The sequence below is a fragment of the Dioscorea cayenensis genome, chromosome 4 (assembly GCF_009730915.1).
Source record: "Dioscorea cayenensis subsp. rotundata cultivar TDr96_F1 chromosome 4, TDr96_F1_v2_PseudoChromosome.rev07_lg8_w22 25.fasta, whole genome shotgun sequence".
NCBI classification, from domain to species: domain Eukaryota; kingdom Viridiplantae; phylum Streptophyta; class Magnoliopsida; order Dioscoreales; family Dioscoreaceae; genus Dioscorea; species Dioscorea cayenensis.
Window position 1 is genome coordinate 8,665,104 of NC_052474.1, and position 20,871 is coordinate 8,685,974.

The following is a 20,871-nucleotide window of genomic DNA, read 5'->3' on the forward strand; positions in this document are numbered from 1 at the left end:
AAAAAAAAAATCAAATGTTAATAATGTTCTTTTAATATAATAGAATTATTTATTTTTATTTGTTTTATGTTAGTAGAAAATGATATGAATTAAAATGTATTTAATTTGAAACAATAATGTTTGTTTAGGGAATAAGAATATGGGTCTAAAAGTTTTTTTCCCCAAAGATTAGATTAGATTAGATAGAATTTTTTTTATTTTAGTAATTAATGGAGATTATACATTGAATATTTTTCCAATAATAATAAAGATTTATCAATATTAATATATTGTAGAATTAATTATTAAAATTTTTTTATTTAAATGACTAAATTTTTTTTAAAAAATAAATTTAATTAATACTTATTCTTCCAATCAATATTTTGATATTTGTGAGTGAAAACAAAACAAAAATATAATTGGAAATTTTTTTCGATAACATCAAATGCTCGACAAAAATACTTGATTTGTTTTATTCATATTTTATCTCCTGACTGAGAACTAAACATACTAAAGTCATACGTAAATAATAATAAGAAAATAAAAATAAAAATGATATCAAAGTAAGTTAAATAAGGGAAGGTATGGTGTAACTACGCATCACTTTGAAAGAGTCCCAACAAATGGATGGTAAGGGTGGTTAGGGATGTTGGTTAGTCATTAAAAAAAATAAAAAGCAAGTACATACAACTGTTTAGTGTTAATGACAAATCTATATACATTTTTTTTTCGTATTATTTCTTTACAAATAAATGTCAATATGGTTTCAGTTTTAGGTTTTTGTTTGTATATTGATTTTGGAACTAAGTTATGTGTTATTTTTATGGATTCCACTTTTATATAGTGCTACTTATATTTTAAAAAGGAAGATGCAAATGACTAATACCCCACTAATCACAAAGCTAAGAATGATTAATAACATATTACAAGGCTTTAATTGATTGGCTAACTAGTTTATTTAAAAGCCTAAATTTAGAGCTTTGAAAGCTAACAACAATCATTGCATAGAGAAAATTGATACACTTCCTTTGTTTTTTTCCCCATTTGTCCTTCTCATCAATTTGTACATTTAATAGACTTTATTTATATTTTTATTTTATTTTGTTTGGAGGTTGTGCTTTCTCTCCCAATTAAATGGTGGAGGCAAGGTCTTTGTCCTTGATCAAGATATTTGATCACCTATTACTAATTTGATGAAGCAATCTTTAATCAATGGTTTAAATGTAATTAGTTTTATGTCAAGGGGCAATCTTAGTAACTTGTTTGAATTTTTATTTTTACAAAAAGTCAAAAAAAAAAAAAATCAGCATAGATGGTTCAACCACCATTGTTGAGTTAAATCTATGTTAAAAGCTATTTAATTGTCTATTCCACTTGTTACTTTTATTTTTTTATTTTTTTCAAAAAAATAATTGATATTTTAATCAAATTTTTTTTTTTTGAATTTTTGACCTGCTAACTTCTCAAGAGTCACAAAGACGGGTACTAAATCATGTTAGTATATAAATGACTCAAGCCTTTGTCATTTGGACCGATTTCATTAGTAATATAATTTTTTAACTTCAATATTATAAAATTTCAGATTATTTTAATAATATGTATGTATATATATAATCATGTTTTACAGGGTGATTGAAAAGTCAAATGCAGTTGTTAAATATTTCAAAATTTGAATACGGTCAAAAAAATAATTAGCAATAGAAAAATTTGAAAAAGTAAAAAAATAAAAAAAGGGTCTAAAATTATATTAGTCAAAATTGCCGTCCTTTTTTGCAAAAAGAAAAAAAGGAGACCGCGTCTTCCAACTTTGAATCACTTTGATCCTCTTCAAATCGGACACGAGCTCTTATTAATTTCCATAACTCAATTTCCACCCAGTTTGCCAACCCAAATCCCGACTACTTCATCATTACACCGACCAAGTCCTTTCACATGGTCAGATTTCCCGGTGCTTTTACGCCTCCAGTTTGGATAAGATAAAAGTAATTACCACCCTACCATCCCACGTGTCCAGCCCGATCTCGTATTTAATCCCACCGATACTTTTTTTGTCTCCAAACACCCGCACATAAATCTATGAAAAATCTCCGTCCACGTGTACATCAAGATTTGAGTTTTTTAATGAACGGTTGGATTTAAACCCTTATGGTGCGGGGGTTTGGAGGATATATGTTTGGAACCAGCTTCCTTGCGGGTGGTTCGATCGCCGAACCCGCACGCAAAGCACCCGTGGAATCCGACCCGATCCGGGAATTGGTCAATTTTACCCCTGTATTTGGAGTGAATTACGGTACTGCCACTGCCGTATATTTTTTTTCTTTTTTCTTGGGAGCTGATAAATACGGGCAGTGGGTTCGTGAACGATGGCCCTCGCTTCGTCTCTTTCTCTTGTTCTTCGTCTTCTTCTCAGAGAACTCGGGCCGCAATCTCTGCTTGATTTCGCGCGAGATCTAGGGTTTGGAGGTGGTGATTGGAGGTGGTGGAGATGTGGGTGGGTGTGGAAGAGGATTTGGAGTGCTTTCTATGAGAGTGTTGGTGGGCGGGAAGGTGAAGGATTGGGGTGGGTTAAGGTACGGGAAGGCTGGGGAGTGTATGAGGGATTTGCTCCGATCTCTATGTTTTACGGAGAGGGAGAGGAAGGGACTGCGGGCTGGTGATCCGGAGCAGGGGTAGGTGGGGCAAATGTGGTTGATTTGCCTGCCGACACGTTGTGATTTTTAGTAATTTATTGGTCTTTTTATTTTTGGCTGTGGTTTTGAGAAGGAAGTTGGTGAAGGTTGGGAGAAGCGAGTAGATCTGAAAAGATTGGATCTTTGGGTGTTTGGATTGGTGGTTTTTGGAGGAAAATGCAGCAAGATCAGAGAAAGAAGGTCTGGAGGTTCTTGTTCTTCTTGTTCTTGATTTCTTTTAGGGCGTCAAGAGCGTGCACTTTTTGCGCCCTGTCTTCTTCCGTTACGTGATTTAGATAGATTGGTTTTCATCTTGCTCGAATTAATAAAAAGAGTCCTTTGAGAATTTTCTTGAAAATTGGGTTGAGCTGGTTTTCTATGCTTGTTTTTTTTCTTGGATTAGATAGAATTCAGTTGTGTGGATTCTTTGTTCTGGATTTTTTTAAATGGCAACTTGTTTAACATGTTTGGACCGTTTGGTTCTGATCAGAAGCATGTTACCGTTTTCTGGGAACCATGTTCACATCCCCCACAAACTAGTGATATGTCGTCACATCTGGCATTTGTTCGTAGCTTTTAGTGGTGGAAAGAATCCATCTTTGTTCTTCTTGATCTTTCCAGTATTGTGGCCTAGCATCCACTGACCTGCCAATTTCCTATCTTGATTCTATTTTGCTTGTTTTTCTTTTTTCAAATTATGTTCTCTATAATTGGTTTGACTGTAACAGCTTATCTGCTCTGATATCAATTGGATTTAGCTATGGTGTGTTTTTTTGTACAGTAAGATCGGTGGAAAATAGTAGCAACTAAATTATAGCAATTGTCTGCGTGAAAGAGACTCAATGGACCTACTGATTATGAAGATGTGGTGGGGGTGGGAGTTTGGGGCCGGGATTGTTTTTATTAGTAAAAAAGAAAACAAGTATATACAGATAATTCTTGATTGGACATTACCTTTGGGATGCTTCATTTTTGACATTTGTGTTGTTCCACCTAGATGTAAACTAGTAGTTAACTCATTCTCTGAGTTGCTGGATGGTTGCACTGTTTGAGGTTAAATATGCCAAAATATAACAGGAAACTTATAATTATTTTTTTGTTGGTTGTGAAATTGTGTTACCCAATCGGGTTGGAACAAGCGTAAATTCTCTTTGATGGATGTTCCATAGCTTAAAATTTGTGAGCTTTGCATTTTTTTTCATTGCTACTTATTCTCACCACATGTTTTGTCCTATCTGTGATCTTTGTAATCTCTATGAAAGATGCATCTTTGATGGGAATTGTTTTTTGCTCTTATTTCATGTCACTGCTGCCCTTTTGTCTTCATTGGATGTGTTTGTTTTACCTGGCCTCTGTCATATTTGTCTCGCCAGCACAATTTTTCTGTAGTCCTTATTGATATTTTATATAGTTGATCTATGAAAGTTGCTTTGAACTGTTGAGTTGAATTTGACAGTATAAGTTTCGTCTATATGTTGCAGAATACGCCAGAGATGGACTTCTTCACTGAGTATGGGGATGCTAATAGATACAAAATTCAGGAGGTGATTGGTAAAGGAAGTTATGGGGTTGTGTGTTCAGCTATTGATACACACACAGGAGAAAAAGTGGCCATCAAGAAGATACATGATATTTTTGAACACATTTCTGATGCTGCTCGGATTCTCCGTGAGATAAAGCTTCTGAGGCTTTTGAGACATCCTGACATTGTTGAGATCAAGCACATCATGTTGCCTCCATCTAGAAGAGATTTTAAAGATATTTATGTTGTTTTTGAGCTGATGGAATCAGATCTTCATCAGGTTATCAAGGCTAATGATGATTTGACAAAGGAGCATTATCAGTTTTTTCTTTATCAGCTGCTTCGTGCGCTAAAATATATCCATACAGGTAGTAACTCTTGTCTTATTTTCCAGATGGGTCAGTGTAATTTTGACAAAATCTTCCTTAAATCTTGTCAGGTGCTTCTGTACTCTGTGTGGATTGCTAAGCCTTTTCATATAATTAGGATGACTTTGGGTTTAACTTCCATCATTCTGATATATTAAACAACTAATATTTCATGCATGCTTCTTGCAGTCATACAAGTTTATGATGACTGCATAGGTGTGTATTTTATGCTTGAAGTAAATATGTGATGCCACCTTCTATGTGGTTCTGTTATACACTTAATTGATGACAACTGAAAGAATGAAACTTTTAACATTCCTACAAAATCTTGGAAATAGCTGCCTAAGCTAAAGTTAGCTTCATCCTTGATGACAGATACTAATAACTTCATGCTTTTATTTTTTACAATTGCCCTCTCTTGTCCTGTCTGGGACATTTTACATTCACTTGCTATGTGTCATTTTTAAAATCCTCTACTGTAAATATCATCCAAAGTTTTCTGTTATTTATGTATCTTTGGCATCTTCAATTTTTCCACTTAAAAGTTTTGGCTGTGTGTGCTATTATTCTGTCTTAGTTGTTGACAGTATGTCTTCAGCATTTTTTTAATCTGGAAGTATTTAAGTGCAGCTAATGTTTACCATCGAGATCTAAAGCCAAAGAACATACTAGCAAATGCAAACTGCAAGCTGAAAATTTGTGACTTTGGATTAGCAAGGGTTGCATTCAGTGATACCCCCACAACTATATTTTGGACTGTAAGTAATGAGATGAGCAAGTGTGTTTTAATTGTTGTTGTGTGTACCTAACTTATTCATATTATTTCCCATGTACTCTAATATGAAAATTTCTTGTGTTATGAAAGTTTCTTGCTTTTCCTGATGCATTAACTTTCTTCTGCCTTGTGCAGGATTATGTTGCAACCAGATGGTATAGAGCACCTGAATTATGTGGGTCATTCTTTTCCAAGGTATTCCTTTGGCCGATGGCATTCTTTTTTCTATAAACTTAGGTTTTGTCTCATTCAATCAATCAATGCAATAGTCATTTGGGTAAAACCTGGAATATTGGGATCATATGCTGCAGAACCAGTTTCTTTTGTTTACCGTCTTCCATACGTGTCAAGCTTCCATTTGACAAGGAAATAATTACCACCCAATGAAAAGTATGCTAAGGTCTTAATTACTCTACCAAGGCAATACTGTGTACTATTTTCCTTTTAGTTCTGTATGTTAGATCAGTTCTAAGTACAGTATCATGTATCAACTTTCCATCGAACCTGTTATACAATCTTGGTGCAAATGTCCTGATTCTATTTAATTGATGTGCAAACACTAGAAGTATTTCCCACCATATGTCACATTTACACCTTATTTTTTGCTGTTATGGATGATAGTTTTGATTATTTAAGTGGAGCTCTATTCCTGCGTATTTGCATAGAGTGTTGAGGGCATTAAAATTGGTAATTTAAAAGATGCTTGATCAGGAATGATTTTGAGCTCTCCTGCAAGCTCAAAATTGATACCTTGCAGGTACTCATGTTGAGTCTGCTGCTAAAAAAAGTTCATTCATTTTTTTAAAATTATTAATGGAATATTGTCTGAAGTTGACGGTAAGTGGTGCATCTGGTTGCAGTATACTCCTGCCATTGATATCTGGAGCATAGGCTGCATTTTTGCTGAGGTATTGACTGGGAAGCCGCTATTTCCAGGTAAAAATGTTGTCCACCAGTTGGATTTGATGACTGATCTCCTGGGCACACCTTCCTTGGACACTATTTCTAGGGTATGATCGTTTGTTTAACCCATGGATTGATGATCTATTGGAAAAAAGCTGCAGAAAAAATTAATCTTATGTATTTTTTGTATGATTTGATCCCAGGTCCGAAATGAAAAAGCTAGAAGATATTTGAGCAGCATGAGAAAAAAACAGCCCATATCATTTTCACAAAAGTTTCCAAATGCTGATCCTCTAGGCCTTAAGCTGTTGGAGAGGCTTTTAGCCTTTGATCCAAAGGATAGACCAACTGCTGAGGAGGTATATGAGTTCTTTAAGAGTTTTCTTTCATCTGGATGTACTCATAACATTTTGTCAAACTTAATTCTGCGTTATTTCAGTGATGGTGTGCATTCTGAGGACAAGATGATCCTGAGCCATCATATCTGTTATTTGCTATCCATGTGATTGTTTACAGTTTTGTAATTGGTGTATCAGGCATTGGCTGATCCTTACTTCAAGGGATTGGCGAAGGTGATGAGAGAACCCTCTTGCCAACCAATTTCGAAAATGGAATTTGAGTTTGAGCGACGAAGAGTGACGAAGGAAGATGTCAGGGAACTCATTTTCCGTGAGATTTTGGAATATCATCCTCAGTTGCTTAAAGACTACATTAATGGAACGGAAAGGACAGGCTTCCTGTATCCAAGGTTTTGATTCTGGCTATATCTAAAATATACTTTTCATTACATAAAAATATGAGTTCTGCTGTTGACAATTTTTCTGCTTTCCACTTGTCATGCAGTGCTGTCGATCAATTTAGGAAGCAATTTGCACACCTTGAAGAAAATGGTGGAAGAAGTGGGCCAGTGATCCCATTAGATAGGAAGCATGTTTCTCTTCCTAGGTATCTTATCTGGTTTCATTTTCTTAGTTAATTTTTCCATACACTTTCTTTGTTGTGCATTTCTCTTCCGGAGTTCTATGCTTTCTGTGATAATTGCCTAAATAAATATTACTATCCCTAATGCCATACTCTCCATTTGATGGTATTATTGCACACATCCAGATGATTACAGAACCATTATCTGTGTTCTTCTCCGCATTGCATGCTTTCAACCTTACTAGTAATTTGTCCGACCGATCAGTTCCTATATAGTTTTAAAACCGTCATTGGTTAATGTCAATTAGCTTTGTAACACTGTTTGAAATTCAGCCAAAATCAAACTAGTTTTTCAGAAAAACTTACTTTGCTCATGTTTTTGCAACCATTATACGCCGTTGTCCATTTGTTTATGCTTGCATGGAATGAGAATATGCCTGTATAATTTGCATTGTGGCAAACACTAAACATTTCATCCACTTTGGTTGGTTTACCATGTGGCCCTTTCAAAGTGTTTAATTACTTTTCTTGCATTGTTCCAATGTAGATCCACCGTGGTTCATTCTATGACCATCCCTCTGAAAGAACAACCCAATTTAGCTTCATGCAGAGAGAGGCAAGCCTCAGATGAAGCAAGCAAGAACCCTAGAGACATAGAAAAGATAACTGGAAATCCAGCAAGAAGTTCACCTGTACCGGCTTATCAAAGAATACCAGTTGGTACATTCCCTAACATAATTCCTCTGCAAGTATCGAACATTTGAGACACCAAGTCTAACAGAATCACGCTTGCTTTCAATTTTCAGCTAAACCCGGAAAAATTGTGGGACCAGTCATGCCTTACGAGCATAGCAACATAAAGGACGCATATGATGCGAGAAGATTGATAAGGGATGCGGTGCTTCCTCAGTCCGGGATTCCCCCAGCGTTTTGCTACCAGAGGAACATCAGCGGTAAGTCAGACAGCACCAAGCAGGGACAACAAACAATCCATCAATGTGTGCCTGCCAAGACCACATCAGAGATAGCTCTCGACATGAGAGCTCCACCGTTCTATCTCCCGGGAGTTTCCAAACCGGACACAATGGAAACAAATCTTCTGCAGGCAAAATCTTCATTCAATGGGCCTGCGGCAGCTGCTGCTGTCCATAGGAAGGTAGGCACGGTGCAATACGGCATTTCAAGAATGTATTAGGTATAAACACTGTGCTGTTGAGATCAACTCCGGCAATCATCGTCATCGACAATGTTATCACGGTGATAAAACTCCGATGAAAAGAAGAAAAAGGGATCTAAGTGATATGGATGTCAAATGAGGGGAGGTGATGGAACAAGAAGCATGAGAAGAGAAGAAAAGTTGAATGATCTGTTGGAGCAACATGAAAAAAGTTGTACAAGTCCTATCTGAAATTCAGGGACTATACATTACATTCACAAGATGAAGGCAATGGCTTTTCTGGTGTGCTCCCCAGTTTTTTTTTTTAAATTTCTTTTTTTTATTTTATTTACTGATGATCTTGTTTTCAGTGTTTCTGCAATATACTCTGTAGCAATTAACCAAATGGAAAAGCCTTCATTCAGGAAAGTAATTCCTTGTTTTTTTTTTAAATTTAATGGAAACACACTGGTTTAAAGTAATATAAAACATTTGCTTGGTTGAATGAAAAACATTGGAAGGATCAGGGATTTGCAGGCCAACTGACTGTGAGAGAGTTACTGATGGGGTTTGCCCCTGCCTCCACTTCATGCAACTCCATCCTTAGATTCATTGAACTGCTGCTTTCTTTAAATATCTACATATGAAATCATGCATTATTTTAATGAGTGACACATAAATGATTTGAAAACAGACACACATACACACATAATAGTAAAGAAAAGAGCACCAACTTGGTCTGTCAAAGCAAGAGACTGCATTTCTCCAGCTATAGCCTTGTCATCTGAAAGGCAGAAAATCATTCAAACTATGTTAATAAAAAAGAAACTTAAAACTGATATATATATATATATATATATATATATATATATATATATAGGTAATTCTTTACACTACAAAGAGAAACATAGAAGATGAACAAAAATTAAATGCAGTTAAATATTTATGACTTTCACCTGCAAGCACTCTTGTGGGCAATGCTGGATGTGGAAGAAGAAGAGAGAAGATGAGAAACAGAAGAAGAAGAAGAAAAGAAGAAAAAGCAGTAGAAGAAGAAAGAGCAGGCATTTTGATAAGTTATAGAGATTGTGAATGCATGAAGCATTGGAGAATGAGGAGGGGGATGAGAAGAATGCATTTCCGTTCAAGTGGGGTTGGAGAGAGAAAGAGAAGCATTAATGGAGCTGTTTTATTGTCTGGCTGAATGGTAGACAGATTTACTACCAAATGAGACATTAGAGCCTGAACTTTTGGAGGAAATTTGTTTCTCTGATTTATTTTATTTTATTTTATTTTATTTTATTTTTGCATGTATATCAGCAATATTACATTCATATTCTAGTAAAAGATGTAATTCTACAGAGGCTTCTTGATTATTGAAGGGTATATAAATATGTACTATTGCTTATTTTATAATGGTATATATATATATATATATATATGCCAAAACACTAATGTAGGATAAACATAGAAACAAAAGTAGTTTATTGCATAGAAAAAGGAATCAGAAGACTAATAAAAGTCTAAAACACAATAAAGATGATAGATGTAATGACTATAAAGTTTTTTTATATTACATTTATGCCATCATAAACTTTATTTTCACTTTCGAACACCTTTGAGTTATTTTCACTATAAAGTCTAAAACTATTTTTATAAACTTTAAGAGAATAGTTTATAAAAATAGTTTTATTATAGTCAATTTATAATTTGGTTAAAATTTAATTTTTAATTTTAAGTTAGTCAATAGAAATACTTAGATTTTGCAAATTCAAATTTGCAAGTGTATGCACCCAAACAAAACCTTTATAGAAGTACATTTGTAATAACCATATTATATGAGGGTATATATGCAAAAATAAAAAAATCCAGAAGGAATTTTCCTTCTTACCAATATATCCTGAAAAAATACATGTTAAAGTTTCAACTGCAAATACCAGCAACAAAACAAATTTGAGGAATAAATACATAGTATGATATGGTCCTGCCAACTTCAGAAATACATAAAATCGGTAAAGTTAGGAACTCACATCAACAGAAGTAATAGGATTTCCTCTAAAAAGATTTAATCCAAAATGTGCATAAGACACATATCATCAAGAGAACAAGTATTAAGAAAGCTGTAAACGGAGCAATGAAAATGGTATGCATTGGGTACATCGGGTCGTACTTCGATCCATTCCTTGTCTACCAACTCAACATGTTCATGCTGTTCCTCAGAAACATTGAACTGAAGTTTGTTTGTTTGTTTGCAGATGTTCTTTAGACTTGACAATGAGAATACCCCATCAAACTCACCATCTCCTTTGTTTCTGTCGAAGATTTTAATCCCTGTGTTCGCATTGCGCGAATTAACTAAACCCAAGAACAAGGGATGAGCGATGGCCGATCTTTTAGACAAACTACATATCTGTTCAAAGTATCAAATGACAGCATGAGAAAAACAAAGAAGAACATGGATCATTACAAAGAATCGGACTATTTTACATCTTGATAATTTTCAAAACCATGTGTTTTTCATGATTTTGATGAATCTGCATGTTGTAAACATTTATTCTAGAGAATATGGAAGATAAAAGGAAACTTTCAGTAAATGTCTCACCTGGACATACTCCACACCTATCTCACTAAGTCCATCTATAAGTTTGTCCGATGAGAGTAAACTGAAGACTCCACCAGCACCAACTGGATACTGGATTATATCCCATGGAGATTTCAGCAAGATTTTGTGAGTATTTTCATTTGGGCACATGCCAACAACAGGCAGCTTCTCTTCTTCCAACAACCAAATCTGTGAATGGGAGACAATAGGTAAACAATATAAATTAGTAATTCAGAGAACAATCACATTGGCAATGTCCACAATGGTCACAAGTAAAATTACTAGCAAGTAATGAATTTCTGGAAGAAAACTATGGTAGCAGTGCAATGTATACAATGCTATGATATAATTTTTGCCAACGACTAAATGGTCTATTGGTATACGGGTCACCGATAGAGCTCTTCACCGTGTGGTGAGAGTTCGATTCTCGGTTGAGGGCACATTTCTGGGAGATGTGAATGGTGGTTGTGAGTGGGTGGTCCCAACGCCCATGTGTGCGCGGGCCCCGCCCCCACTTGCTCCACCGAGGCTTGTGCATGCCCCTGACGGTTTAGCAGGGCCTTCGGGCTGTTTGTTCCTCTTGTCAAAAAGGTCCACACATTCATTTTGATTCACTCCTTACAAAAGTGGGAAGTTCACTGTGTGTGCTCAAACTTCAAGCTGCCAACAAGAACTTAACTGAAAAAAGAAAATCCATCTGTTGAAAATGATGCATCTTGCCATAGAATTTACATTATGGGAAAAGTTATCTGTGATTATGCCAAGGAAAATACGATGGTAAGAAGAACCGATTACTTGATAAGTTTTTCAAAACAAAATAGTATCAGGATATTGGTTCTCTGCCAGGTTCTAAAATTCCTTTATAATCATTCAAAACACAGTTAATTAGTAGAAAAATGATACGTCATACCTTTTGACTGCTAAAACCGAAGTAGTCATTCTCCAACAAAAAAATTTGCGCATATGACTGGATCTCATGTGCTGGAGAAATCAGAATGAGAGGAAATATATCTTCTTTCATCTGCATAAATAAAAGTTCTTATAAGAACTTTAAGATTAAAGAATCCCTTAATTGCAGATGAATGCTACATCATGTATAAGAACTAGAGTTCATTTGTGACAAGCTAAACGTACAGTGAAGTTCAAACAGAATATAAACAAACAACATCATGAATGTATACCTTCAACACACTCTTGCAGTCAAGAAGCAACTTTTGAAGCAGGATGATCTTAGACTTCAATTTATCATCAACAGACTCAGAATACTTTCCTGAATTGTCATTCAGTAGAATAATGGTAGCAACTTTTGATTCTCTAAGAAGTTGGAGTCCTGCTTCATACAAACCATAATGAATGCTGTTCTCCGCATCACTTTTGCAACTATCAAGGCATTTCTGAGAGATTTTAAATGCACTCTTCATTAATCCAGCTGAATTAGCATCAATAAACTTGGGCAAGTCATATCTGCTTAAAAATATGAAAACATCAGGCCACCAATTGAAATCGGGTGTAAAAATTTGCAAAGATTGAAATTCATGTGTAGGATCACAGGTGTCAGAAAAAAGGAATCTCCTGCATTAAGGATGCACAATAAGAAGCTCAAAATACCATAAAAACATGACAAGGTAGAGAAAAGAAATGTCAAAAGTTAACACAGCATCATTACATATATATAAAAAGATCAATCTGAGGTGATAATCATCATAAAGCCAGCAGCCTATAACTGGAAGTCTAACATCAGACTGATTCAGTAAGCAAATGATCAATTATATGTTGAACAGAGCATTCCTTAGACAATTTATTCAATGACGCAACAAATCATCCATGTGACCACTTTGGATCATGGATTAACCAAATAAATGATATAATCAAGTGAATGAAATGTATCTAACCTTTCAATAGGTGTTCTGATACTTTCTAATGAACACTGAAGCAATTTGAAATTGATTTCTGCGATTTGACCTGCGAGAAATCTCCTTTGGTCTTTTTCTCCAATTTTTAAACCTTCCAGTACATGGTTCTGCCCCAATTCACTCAGCTTCCTTTTTGCAGATATAACACGATATTTAATTTTCTTTCTCTGCTTCCACTCCTGCAAATGATCCACCAAATAGAGAAAGTCAAGATATCCGAATCGACATGGAGCTGAACATAATAATTAAAAATATTAATTAGCAAAAATTCTTTGGCAAATTCACTTTCATTCTCTGATGCGCAACCTTCATGCTTATACAATACTTTGGCATGCGTATTTACCCAATTCAAGGGATAAGCCAAGGGAATTGACCATCGGTGTGTCCTGAAGAATATCAGTTAGATTTATCTTTAATAAACTAAGCTTGCATTACTAAATTGGAGTCACTATTTCACACGCCCTGTCACAAACTAGTCACTTGTTGCAGAATGTCTGCTACACGACATGGAGGCCAGGAATTCTTTGGAGACTGTTTGAGACAATGCAGCACAATGATACACTATCAATGTGTATTCCTTTGTCTGTTTTAAGTGTGTAATGGATCAACACCAAAACACGTCCTGAACATTTAAATTCCCTTCTAGCCATGTAAGAATGAAAATAAATCTTATTGGAGGCTTCATAAAGATAAAGATTCAAAAAACAGAGGGCCAATCAGATATTAAAGTATAGTTTGTGTATCAATGTCCAAAAATTTATCAAAGCTGCAGGACAAACCAGCTGGCGTCTTTCTTTCTTAGATCTTGGATCAGAATGTAAATTGAGCTCTAGAAGCCCCTTTGGAGGTGTAATCCACATTTCTCTATTGTCCATATCTACATGAGGAACGATGGCTTCAACAAATGGAATCCATACAAGGTGACCGGAAGCACTTGACTCTGGCTTTGTAGAATTTAACCAATCAATTCCTTCTCCAGTTGAATGACATCTGACCTGTAGTACATCATTAGCCCCAGTATTGACGACATTAACCACTGTCCCTACCAGTGTGCCAGTTTCCTGGAAGGTGGGACATAAACATCAGCATAGCATTGTGATGAATAAGTTTAGCAAATATGGCAAATAAAAAGAATTGACGATTAAAATTAGTCAGCTTATAAATCATTTCATAACTGTCTGAGAACAATGACTACCCTTTATACTAGTTCATGGAACCAAGAACACATTCTCCTGTCATTAATTTTTTTTTTTTGTTGAATTTAGATGTTCAACAAAACAAATCCTTCATGCAGGGTCAAAGTGATGTGTGCTAGTAGTCTACAGAAATTCTTATATTTTGTACAAGGTAGGTTTAAAGAGGTGCCATGTGTGTGTGTGTGTGTGTGTGTGTGTGTGTGTGTGTGTGTTTATAATTTTAAAATCATATCCAATCAGGTAGTGCAACAATTCATGATGGCAAACTACAAGAGTACATCAACATAATAATTATGGTGTTTGATTTATACAACAATATTAATGAAAAAATTCTTCCGCTTTCAATCAGGAATACAGTCTTCTTCAGTAGCAATATATATCTTCCCTAATAAAGAAAAATTTCTCAATTTTATAGCATCTAACCTATAACTAGCGAAGTGTATTGAATGATGGTTGAATATGTATGGACCTTCAGAAACACTCTCATGTTGAAAAGATCAGGAGTGTAAAACTCATCTTCATCAAGTTCTGGCCTGTCACCTTCTCTCACTAACAAAGTTGATCCAACCATTTGTTTTGCCTGAGGCAGTGATGATAAACGGTAGTCAAAGTCACATGCAAACAACATATGGCACTAGATATTGTTCAAAAAAAAGAAAGAAAATGGTAATAGTGTCACTATCATAAAATTTTAAGCTACAAACAACACTTAGAAACACTGCAACTGTATCATGGAATGATCAAAAATTAACTTGGTGGTAATACCAATTAATATCGTAAAACTATAGTTTCGCATTTATTGCTGTGCAATGGAATTTATTAAATCTTGATTACCAAGCATCACATAATTTGACTAACAACTGAAAAACACAACACCAAATAGCATGTATATGGTTCTGCAACAAGTATGATTGCATAATTCTAACAATGTTATTGAACCTGCCTCTACAATCTCAGAATGCATAACTATGCAACAGTTTTCATTTATAAATTTCTTTTGCTAAATCTCCTGAGCCTTCATTGATTAATTCTTACTAAATTCTAAATCCAGAGTGTGCATCCCACTCAGATTAACTAACAGATTGAGCAAACCTTCTCAACAGTATCAATTCCATGAAGACTAATAATCCAACTCTTCTGACCAGGATGAGCTCTACCCCCAGTGAGTTCCACTTCTGAAATCAACTCTTTCCCTGTAATCCGAGTTCTCAGCCATCTCTTCCCCGGCTACAAGTTACAAATTCACAACAAACTTAAAAAAGGAAAATTAATTCAACTGAAATCAATCAACGAAAGAAGAACAAAGCAATCATCTTTTACTAAACCCAAAGCATTCACCTTGGAGAATCGAAGTTCAGGAAAATCCGTACTGGGTTTCACCCGGAGTTCCCCTTCGAGCCCATGAGCAGCACAGATGTACCCAACGTTGATAAAGTCGGAATCTTTCCTATCAAATTCTTCTCCTTCTGCCTTATCAACCGCTTCAGCAATGGCCCGAAACCCTAGCGATAGATATCATACAGTAAGAAACGAATCCATCGAACAAAAACAAAAAAGAAAAAACGCCATTTTCGAACGAAATTTGGAGCAGAAACTACTGGGAACGGAGAGGAGGCCAGGGATGGGGATGCAGCGCGAGGGGAAGAGAACGAAAAACCGAGTCCTGAGTGGACTGCAAGGAGGGAGAGAGAAGGGAGGTCGATGATGAGGGAGTAGCGACGATGGAGAGGGAGCGGAGAGAAGCCATGAGAGGTGCATTGGAGCTCTGGAAGTGAACCGGAACACAAAGTTGTTAGGAGATAAATTATGGTGTTTTTTTGCGTATATATCCCTAAAAATCTCATAATTTTATAAAAACCCCTACAAAATACGTAATTATATAAAAAGAAAGTAGCATAAAAGTGTATGCACTAATGAAATTTTGCAGGGGCTAAAATGAAAGAAGCTTATAATTGAGTCCTATCCGTAAAATGAACATGCTGTAGGAGATAGAGATACACTTGAAGCAATTCAAAAAAAAAAACCCAAGTTCTTTGTATTCGTTTATATATATATACATTAAACATAATTTCCAAGAATTTCTATGGAACAATTGATTCACATAAAATGTCCTCATTTTGATCAAATTCTACATAATGCGGATATAATGTCTCCAGTTGAACTTTGGACTCTCACTAAGACAGCATATGTTAAAAATAGCAAAACCTCCATTGATTGTAATACTGAGATGCATGCCTTACCCAATTCATCAACAATGATTTTCGTGCATGACTAGTATGGTGAAACAGTAAATCATGCAATAAGCTTCAAGAGATTTTAATGATGGCTCCTGCAAGCTTTGCGCAGAATCTGAGTGTTGATCAACAGTTTAGCATTTTTAGACTCAAATCTGATCTTCAGATGACCTTTTGGAATGAGACGATGATTGATTGTTGAAGGTTCATTGACAGTGAGGTTTCATGATCCTACTTTCAGCAAGTGATGTGATTAACTCAACTGATGTGCAAGCCGCATCAGAGAATGCCAGATCAGACATGCCACAGCATCGTTTGCTAATAATTGATAGGTTTGCTTTTGTTAACATGATGTATGCAATTCCTTCGTAAGTTATTGTCTCAATCTCAGCTTGCAGAATATCCAAAGTAAAGAACGTGACGACCATTTGTCAGAATTTATATGCCTTCTGCTGATATATTCAAGATTTTTGTTCAAGTTCACCAAAATTCCTGCAAATTTGCAGAAATTCACTAATCCAATATTCTTGTTGCCAAACAAGTTCATAAAGGAATAAGGATAGCGGCCCCCAAAAGAGATATCTGATATTGGTTTGGTGAATAGAGCCTTTGTCACCAATTATGGAATGTGTTTCAGGATGTTTAACTGAGGGAACAAAAATAACTTATTCCTCACTTTCTTCAATCACATTTTTTTTTAATAGCATCAAAACCAAAAGCCAACTCTACTGAAATATACTGAAAGGAGGAAAATCTACTGTACTTGGCAGCTGGTGCTCTGATTCTCTTTATCTTTGTGTTTCCCACTGATTATTCTACAGATTTTGAATCAAGATGGTTCTGGAGAGGATATTGTGTCATGCAAGAGTGAACATTTCTAAATTTTCAAACACCCTTTTCCTTACTCTCTCACAGACTAGTTCTGGTTTTCGACATTTGGCTTGCCATCACAAAAAGTAGTATGTGATTCTTGTGCAAAATCCATGCAGATGGCGCCAAACTAGTGTTTTTTCAGAACTTCGTCAAATTAATGCCTAGTCTTGTTTCCAGATAAGCTTGGCCACTTTCATAATTTCAAAGCAATATCCTTCCACTTCTTCTCACCAATAATCACCACACGAGCATAATCCACCACTAAAATGGTGAAACCGATTAGAATCCCGCAAAATTATCAACCTATTCTCAATTGCAGATATATACTTAATAGCATTGTGACAATCTTCACAGACCCTAAGGTTCTTGATCACTCGAACAGGCCTGCCAAGAGGCATATTCAGAATACCAAATGCAACGGCAAGTTTCTCACTGTGGTATTTAAGCATATGTTCCTTCTCTTCCTCTTCGACATCATGCAATACCATTTCTGTGGCAGATACATAACCTGCCTTCTTCATTTTCATGTCTAATTCCTCCAGGAAAGCATAGATCCTATCTTTCTCCGGATGGATAGAATCACCAGCAGAAAATGTATGGACCTTATTCTGCGCCTCTATCCAACTGAATCCTGGCACCTTTTTCACACCTTTCTCCCTCATCATCAATCTCAACTTTCCTACATTCTTCCATTTACCAGATGCAGCATATAAATTCGAAAGAAGAACATACATTCCAGAGTTATCAGGTTCCATCTCAAAAATCCTTTCAGCTGCTTTCTCACCTAATTTAGTATTACCATGTTTCCTGCTGGCACCTAATAAAGCACCCCACATAGTTCCATCTGGTTTAAATGGCATATCTTTCATAAGAGCCTCAGCTTCCTCTAACCGTCCTGCTCTTCCCAGAAGATCAATCATGCAAGTATAGTGCTCTGCCTTTGCAGTGACACCAAATTCTTGATGCATTGAATAAAAATAATTGATTCCTTTATTTACCAAACCAGCGTGGCTGCATGCTGACAAAACTCCAACCTACCAAAACAAATGACAGGGATAAGTACCTTTATTTCACACAGTATGGTATTCATCCTTTAAGAGTAGTAGTAACTAAATGAAGTCAGGGAAACTGAAGTGCATCTAATGTATCTTCAATAACATATTTCTAAGTTCATGATCATGCTTAATAAATTTGGCTAGAGAAACTAATTGATGGAGCTCAAATAAGACATTCTAAATAATAATAAACTAAAACATACATAGTTTTGAGGGTGTCTTGAGGCTCTTGCCAATGAATAACCACCAAACTCATGTTTGTCAGTTAACAGTTAAATTCTTCATAACGTAAACCATTAAAAGCCCCAGTATTCTCTAATCATCAAGTTCTTAAGTTCCAGGTTGGAATATAAAATAACAGTCAGGACTTGGGGTGTGATAAGAAAACTGTGAGGATGTTAGTTAGTGAATTCACCATTACATGAGAATCTAATTTCTGCATTGATAGACATATTTGATAAAAGACTCACCAGGAACTCTAAACTCTAAAAAGATTTAAATTTGAAATAAAACTAGAAATGAAATGTTCAACTTTGAGAAATAAGAAGGGGTTGTTCTAAATGACTATTAAGGTGTTATGAAGGTTGTGGCAATCATTACCAGTGTAATGTCATCTGGTTTGTTTCCCGTAGTTCTCATCAAATCAAATACTTCCAGTGCCTCCTGGCCAAACCCATGTCTAGCATAACCGGCAATCATAGTATTCCAAGAAACCACATCTTTTTGAGGCATCTGCTTAAATGCTCCATATGCTTCATCTATGCTCCCAGATTTGCAATACATCGCAAGAAGCGCGTTCCCTACAAAGCAACCCATTTCATACCCTGCTTTAACCAACCTCCCATGCACCTGCATACCACACTCCAAGATTGCAATATCAGCACACGTACTCAAAGCACAAGTGAACGAAGACCTATTCATCCTCTCCCCCACTCGCCCCATTTCTATAAAGATATGCAAAGCATCCTCACTTCGCCCACTCTGAGAATATCCTGCTATCATAGCAGCCCATGAGACAGAATCCCGCTCTGGCATCTCATCAAAGAGAAGCCGTGCCTGGTCAATCATCCCGTTCTGAGAATAAGCAGTGATCATTGTGTTCCACGAGCTCACATTCCTGCAAGGCATCAACTCAAACAATTCCATTGCCTTATCCATCATTCTATGCTGCACATAGGCAGCAATCATCGCATTCCACGAAACTGAGTTTCTTTCTGGCATTTCATCAAAAACCAATCTGGCCTCATCCAACATCCCATTCTGTGCATACCCAGAAACCATTGCAGTCCAAGTAAATACATCCCTCTCAGTAGAAAAATTGAACAACCTCCTAGCTTCCGCCATCATCCCACTCTGCGCATAACCAGAGATCATAGTATTCCACGACACAACATCCTTCTCTGGCATTCTATCAAAAAGTTCACGAGCTTCAAAAAGTCGCTTCTTTTGCATATACCCAGCGATCATAGCATTCCAGGAAACAACCTCCCAATGCTTGTTTGAGTCAAACAATAATCGAGCCTCATCAATCCGACCATTCTGCACATAGGCAGCCAGAACACCATTCCAAGACACACTATTCCTCTCAGGCATCTGGTCGAACAATTCACGGGCGGCATCCACATGACCACAGCGCGCGTAGGCAGAGATCATAGTATTAAAAGAGACAATGTCTCTAAGGGGCATTTCATCGAACAGCTTGCGTGCAAAAGAGAGGCCACGGTAGCGAACAAGACCATGGAGGATGACATTATAGGAAACGAGATCACGGCAGGCCATGGAGTCGAAAAGGCGGAGGGCAAGAGACGGGAGGTTGTTGGAGAGGTAGCCGGACAGCATGGAGTTGAAGGAAACGGTGGAGCGGCGAGGCATGGAGTCGAAGACGAGGTGCGCTGCATCACAGCGGCCATGGCGCATGTGCTCGGAGATGGCTTTGTTCCATCTGATGATCTCGGCGTCACTGGGAGGCGTCTTCGTGTTCTTGTGAACCTTCTTCTTGTTCTTCTTCTTCTTCGTACTTCGTGAGGGATGGATTTGGCGGGAAGAAGCTCCGGCGGTAGCGGTGCCGGCGGCGGAGTGGAAGAAGCGCGCGAAGACGTTGGAAAGGGCGCGCATGGTTTTACTCCGCCGAGGAGAGTGGTTTCGGGGGTTTTAAGTTGTTTGGGAGGATTTTACTATGTACCCCCTGGAAACTTTGAAATTTCTTTTGCTTCTTCTTTAAATTTTGAAATAAATCAAACTATACGAGATTTTCCCTGTCAAATCACTGTATAATTTTTTAATCGATGGTGGGGCTGCGATGCCCGATTGCGAAGTTCTTTTGCCGCAGTGGGTGCCCTAAGAAAATCAGTCTCTTCAATTGGTTAGCTTGGAAAAATCGTATTCTTACACTAGAAAACCTAACCAACAAGCGTTGTAATAGGCTGCCAACAGCAACTTGTGTGCGTTGTGCTTTTCTGGGATTGAATTCACGGACCATTTATTCTTTTTGTGTCCTTTTGCCAGTTTCGTGTGGGATTACTTTACTAGGATCTTTCAGCTCTCTAGTGCTCCAACCTCTATGAGACATCTCTGGGGTCAGTGGAGGCTTGACTGGCTTCCGGCCAAGAGAGCATTTGGGGACCTTCTCGCGAAGGCAATTGTTTGGAACATCTAGCTTGCTAGAAATGATTGTATTTTTAATGACAACATTGTGCCTGCGTGTT

General features: G+C 36.7%; 3 protein-coding genes across 4 annotated transcripts; 1 reads left to right on the top strand and 2 right to left on the bottom strand.

Annotated features, from left to right (window-relative positions):
* The first annotated feature begins 2,352 nt into the window (after positions 1 to 2,352).
* LOC120258031 (mitogen-activated protein kinase 10-like) lies at positions 2,353 to 8,722 on the top strand. 2 transcript variants are annotated; one of them, XM_039265372.1, is made up of 10 exons: positions 2,353 to 2,857; positions 4,130 to 4,538; positions 5,169 to 5,296; positions 5,449 to 5,508; positions 6,174 to 6,323; positions 6,420 to 6,575; positions 6,753 to 6,964; positions 7,060 to 7,161; positions 7,685 to 7,857; positions 7,944 to 8,722. In XM_039265372.1, the coding sequence occupies exons 2-10, from the start codon at positions 4,142 to 4,144 to the stop codon at positions 8,330 to 8,332; spliced, it is 1,767 nt and encodes a 588-aa protein (XP_039121306.1). In that variant the 5' UTR covers positions 2,353 to 2,857; positions 4,130 to 4,141; the 3' UTR covers positions 8,333 to 8,722. The 2 variants fall into 2 exon arrangements, with proteins under 2 accessions (XP_039121306.1, XP_039121303.1); XM_039265369.1 differs by having other exon boundaries at positions 2,353 to 2,849.
* A 1,467-nt stretch (positions 8,723 to 10,189) lies between these two features.
* On the bottom strand, positions 10,190 to 16,328 carry LOC120258795. Its single transcript, XM_039266229.1, has 11 exons — positions 16,245 to 16,328; positions 15,603 to 15,769; positions 15,343 to 15,506; positions 15,097 to 15,231; positions 14,474 to 14,584; positions 13,588 to 13,869; positions 12,788 to 12,987; positions 12,077 to 12,359; positions 11,806 to 11,916; positions 10,896 to 11,084; positions 10,190 to 10,703 (listed from the first exon to the last, which is right to left on the bottom strand). The coding sequence occupies exons 2-11, from the start codon at positions 15,760 to 15,762 to the stop codon at positions 10,359 to 10,361; spliced, it is 1,980 nt and encodes a 659-aa protein (XP_039122163.1). The 5' UTR covers positions 15,763 to 15,769; positions 16,245 to 16,328; the 3' UTR covers positions 10,190 to 10,358.
* Positions 16,329 to 16,462: 134 nt separating this feature from the next.
* Positions 16,463 to 20,306, bottom strand: LOC120258794 (pentatricopeptide repeat-containing protein At4g02750). Its single transcript, XM_039266227.1, has 2 exons — positions 18,767 to 20,306; positions 16,463 to 18,145 (listed from the first exon to the last, which is right to left on the bottom strand). The coding sequence occupies exons 1-2, from the start codon at positions 20,279 to 20,281 to the stop codon at positions 17,339 to 17,341; spliced, it is 2,322 nt and encodes a 773-aa protein (XP_039122161.1). The 5' UTR covers positions 20,282 to 20,306; the 3' UTR covers positions 16,463 to 17,338.
* Between the last annotated feature and the right edge of the window lie 565 nt (positions 20,307 to 20,871).

What these genes read in the sequence shown, in the direction of transcription:
- LOC120258031 (XM_039265369.1), top strand. Translation starts at nt 2,826, where the DNA reads ATGCAGCAAGATCAGAGAAAGAAG. An exon ending in GTGGGTCATTCTTTTCCAAG is followed by an intron (nt 5,509 to 6,173) that starts GTATTCCTTTGG and finishes ATCTGGTTGCAG; the next exon opens with TATACTCCTGCCATTGATAT. An exon ending in CCTTGGACACTATTTCTAGG is followed by an intron (nt 6,324 to 6,419) that starts GTATGATCGTTT and finishes ATTTGATCCCAG; the next exon opens with GTCCGAAATGAAAAAGCTAG.
- LOC120258794 (XM_039266227.1), bottom strand. Translation starts at nt 20,281, where the DNA reads ATGCGCGCCCTTTCCAACGTCTTCGCGCGCTTCTTCCACTCCGCCGCC. An exon ending in AACCAGATGACATTACACTG is followed by an intron (nt 18,146 to 18,766) that starts GTAATGATTGCC and finishes TTGTTTTGGTAG; the next exon opens with GTTGGAGTTTTGTCAGCATG.
- LOC120258795 (XM_039266229.1), bottom strand. Translation starts at nt 15,762, where the DNA reads ATGCACCTCTCATGGCTTCTCTCCGCTCCCTCTCCATCGTCGCTACTC. An exon ending in TGGCCTCCTCTCCGTTCCCA is followed by an intron (nt 15,507 to 15,602) that starts GTAGTTTCTGCT and finishes ATCTATCGCTAG; the next exon opens with GGTTTCGGGCCATTGCTGAA. An exon ending in ACTGCAAGAGTGTGTTGAAG is followed by an intron (nt 11,917 to 12,076) that starts GTATACATTCAT and finishes TTATTTATGCAG; the next exon opens with ATGAAAGAAGATATATTTCC.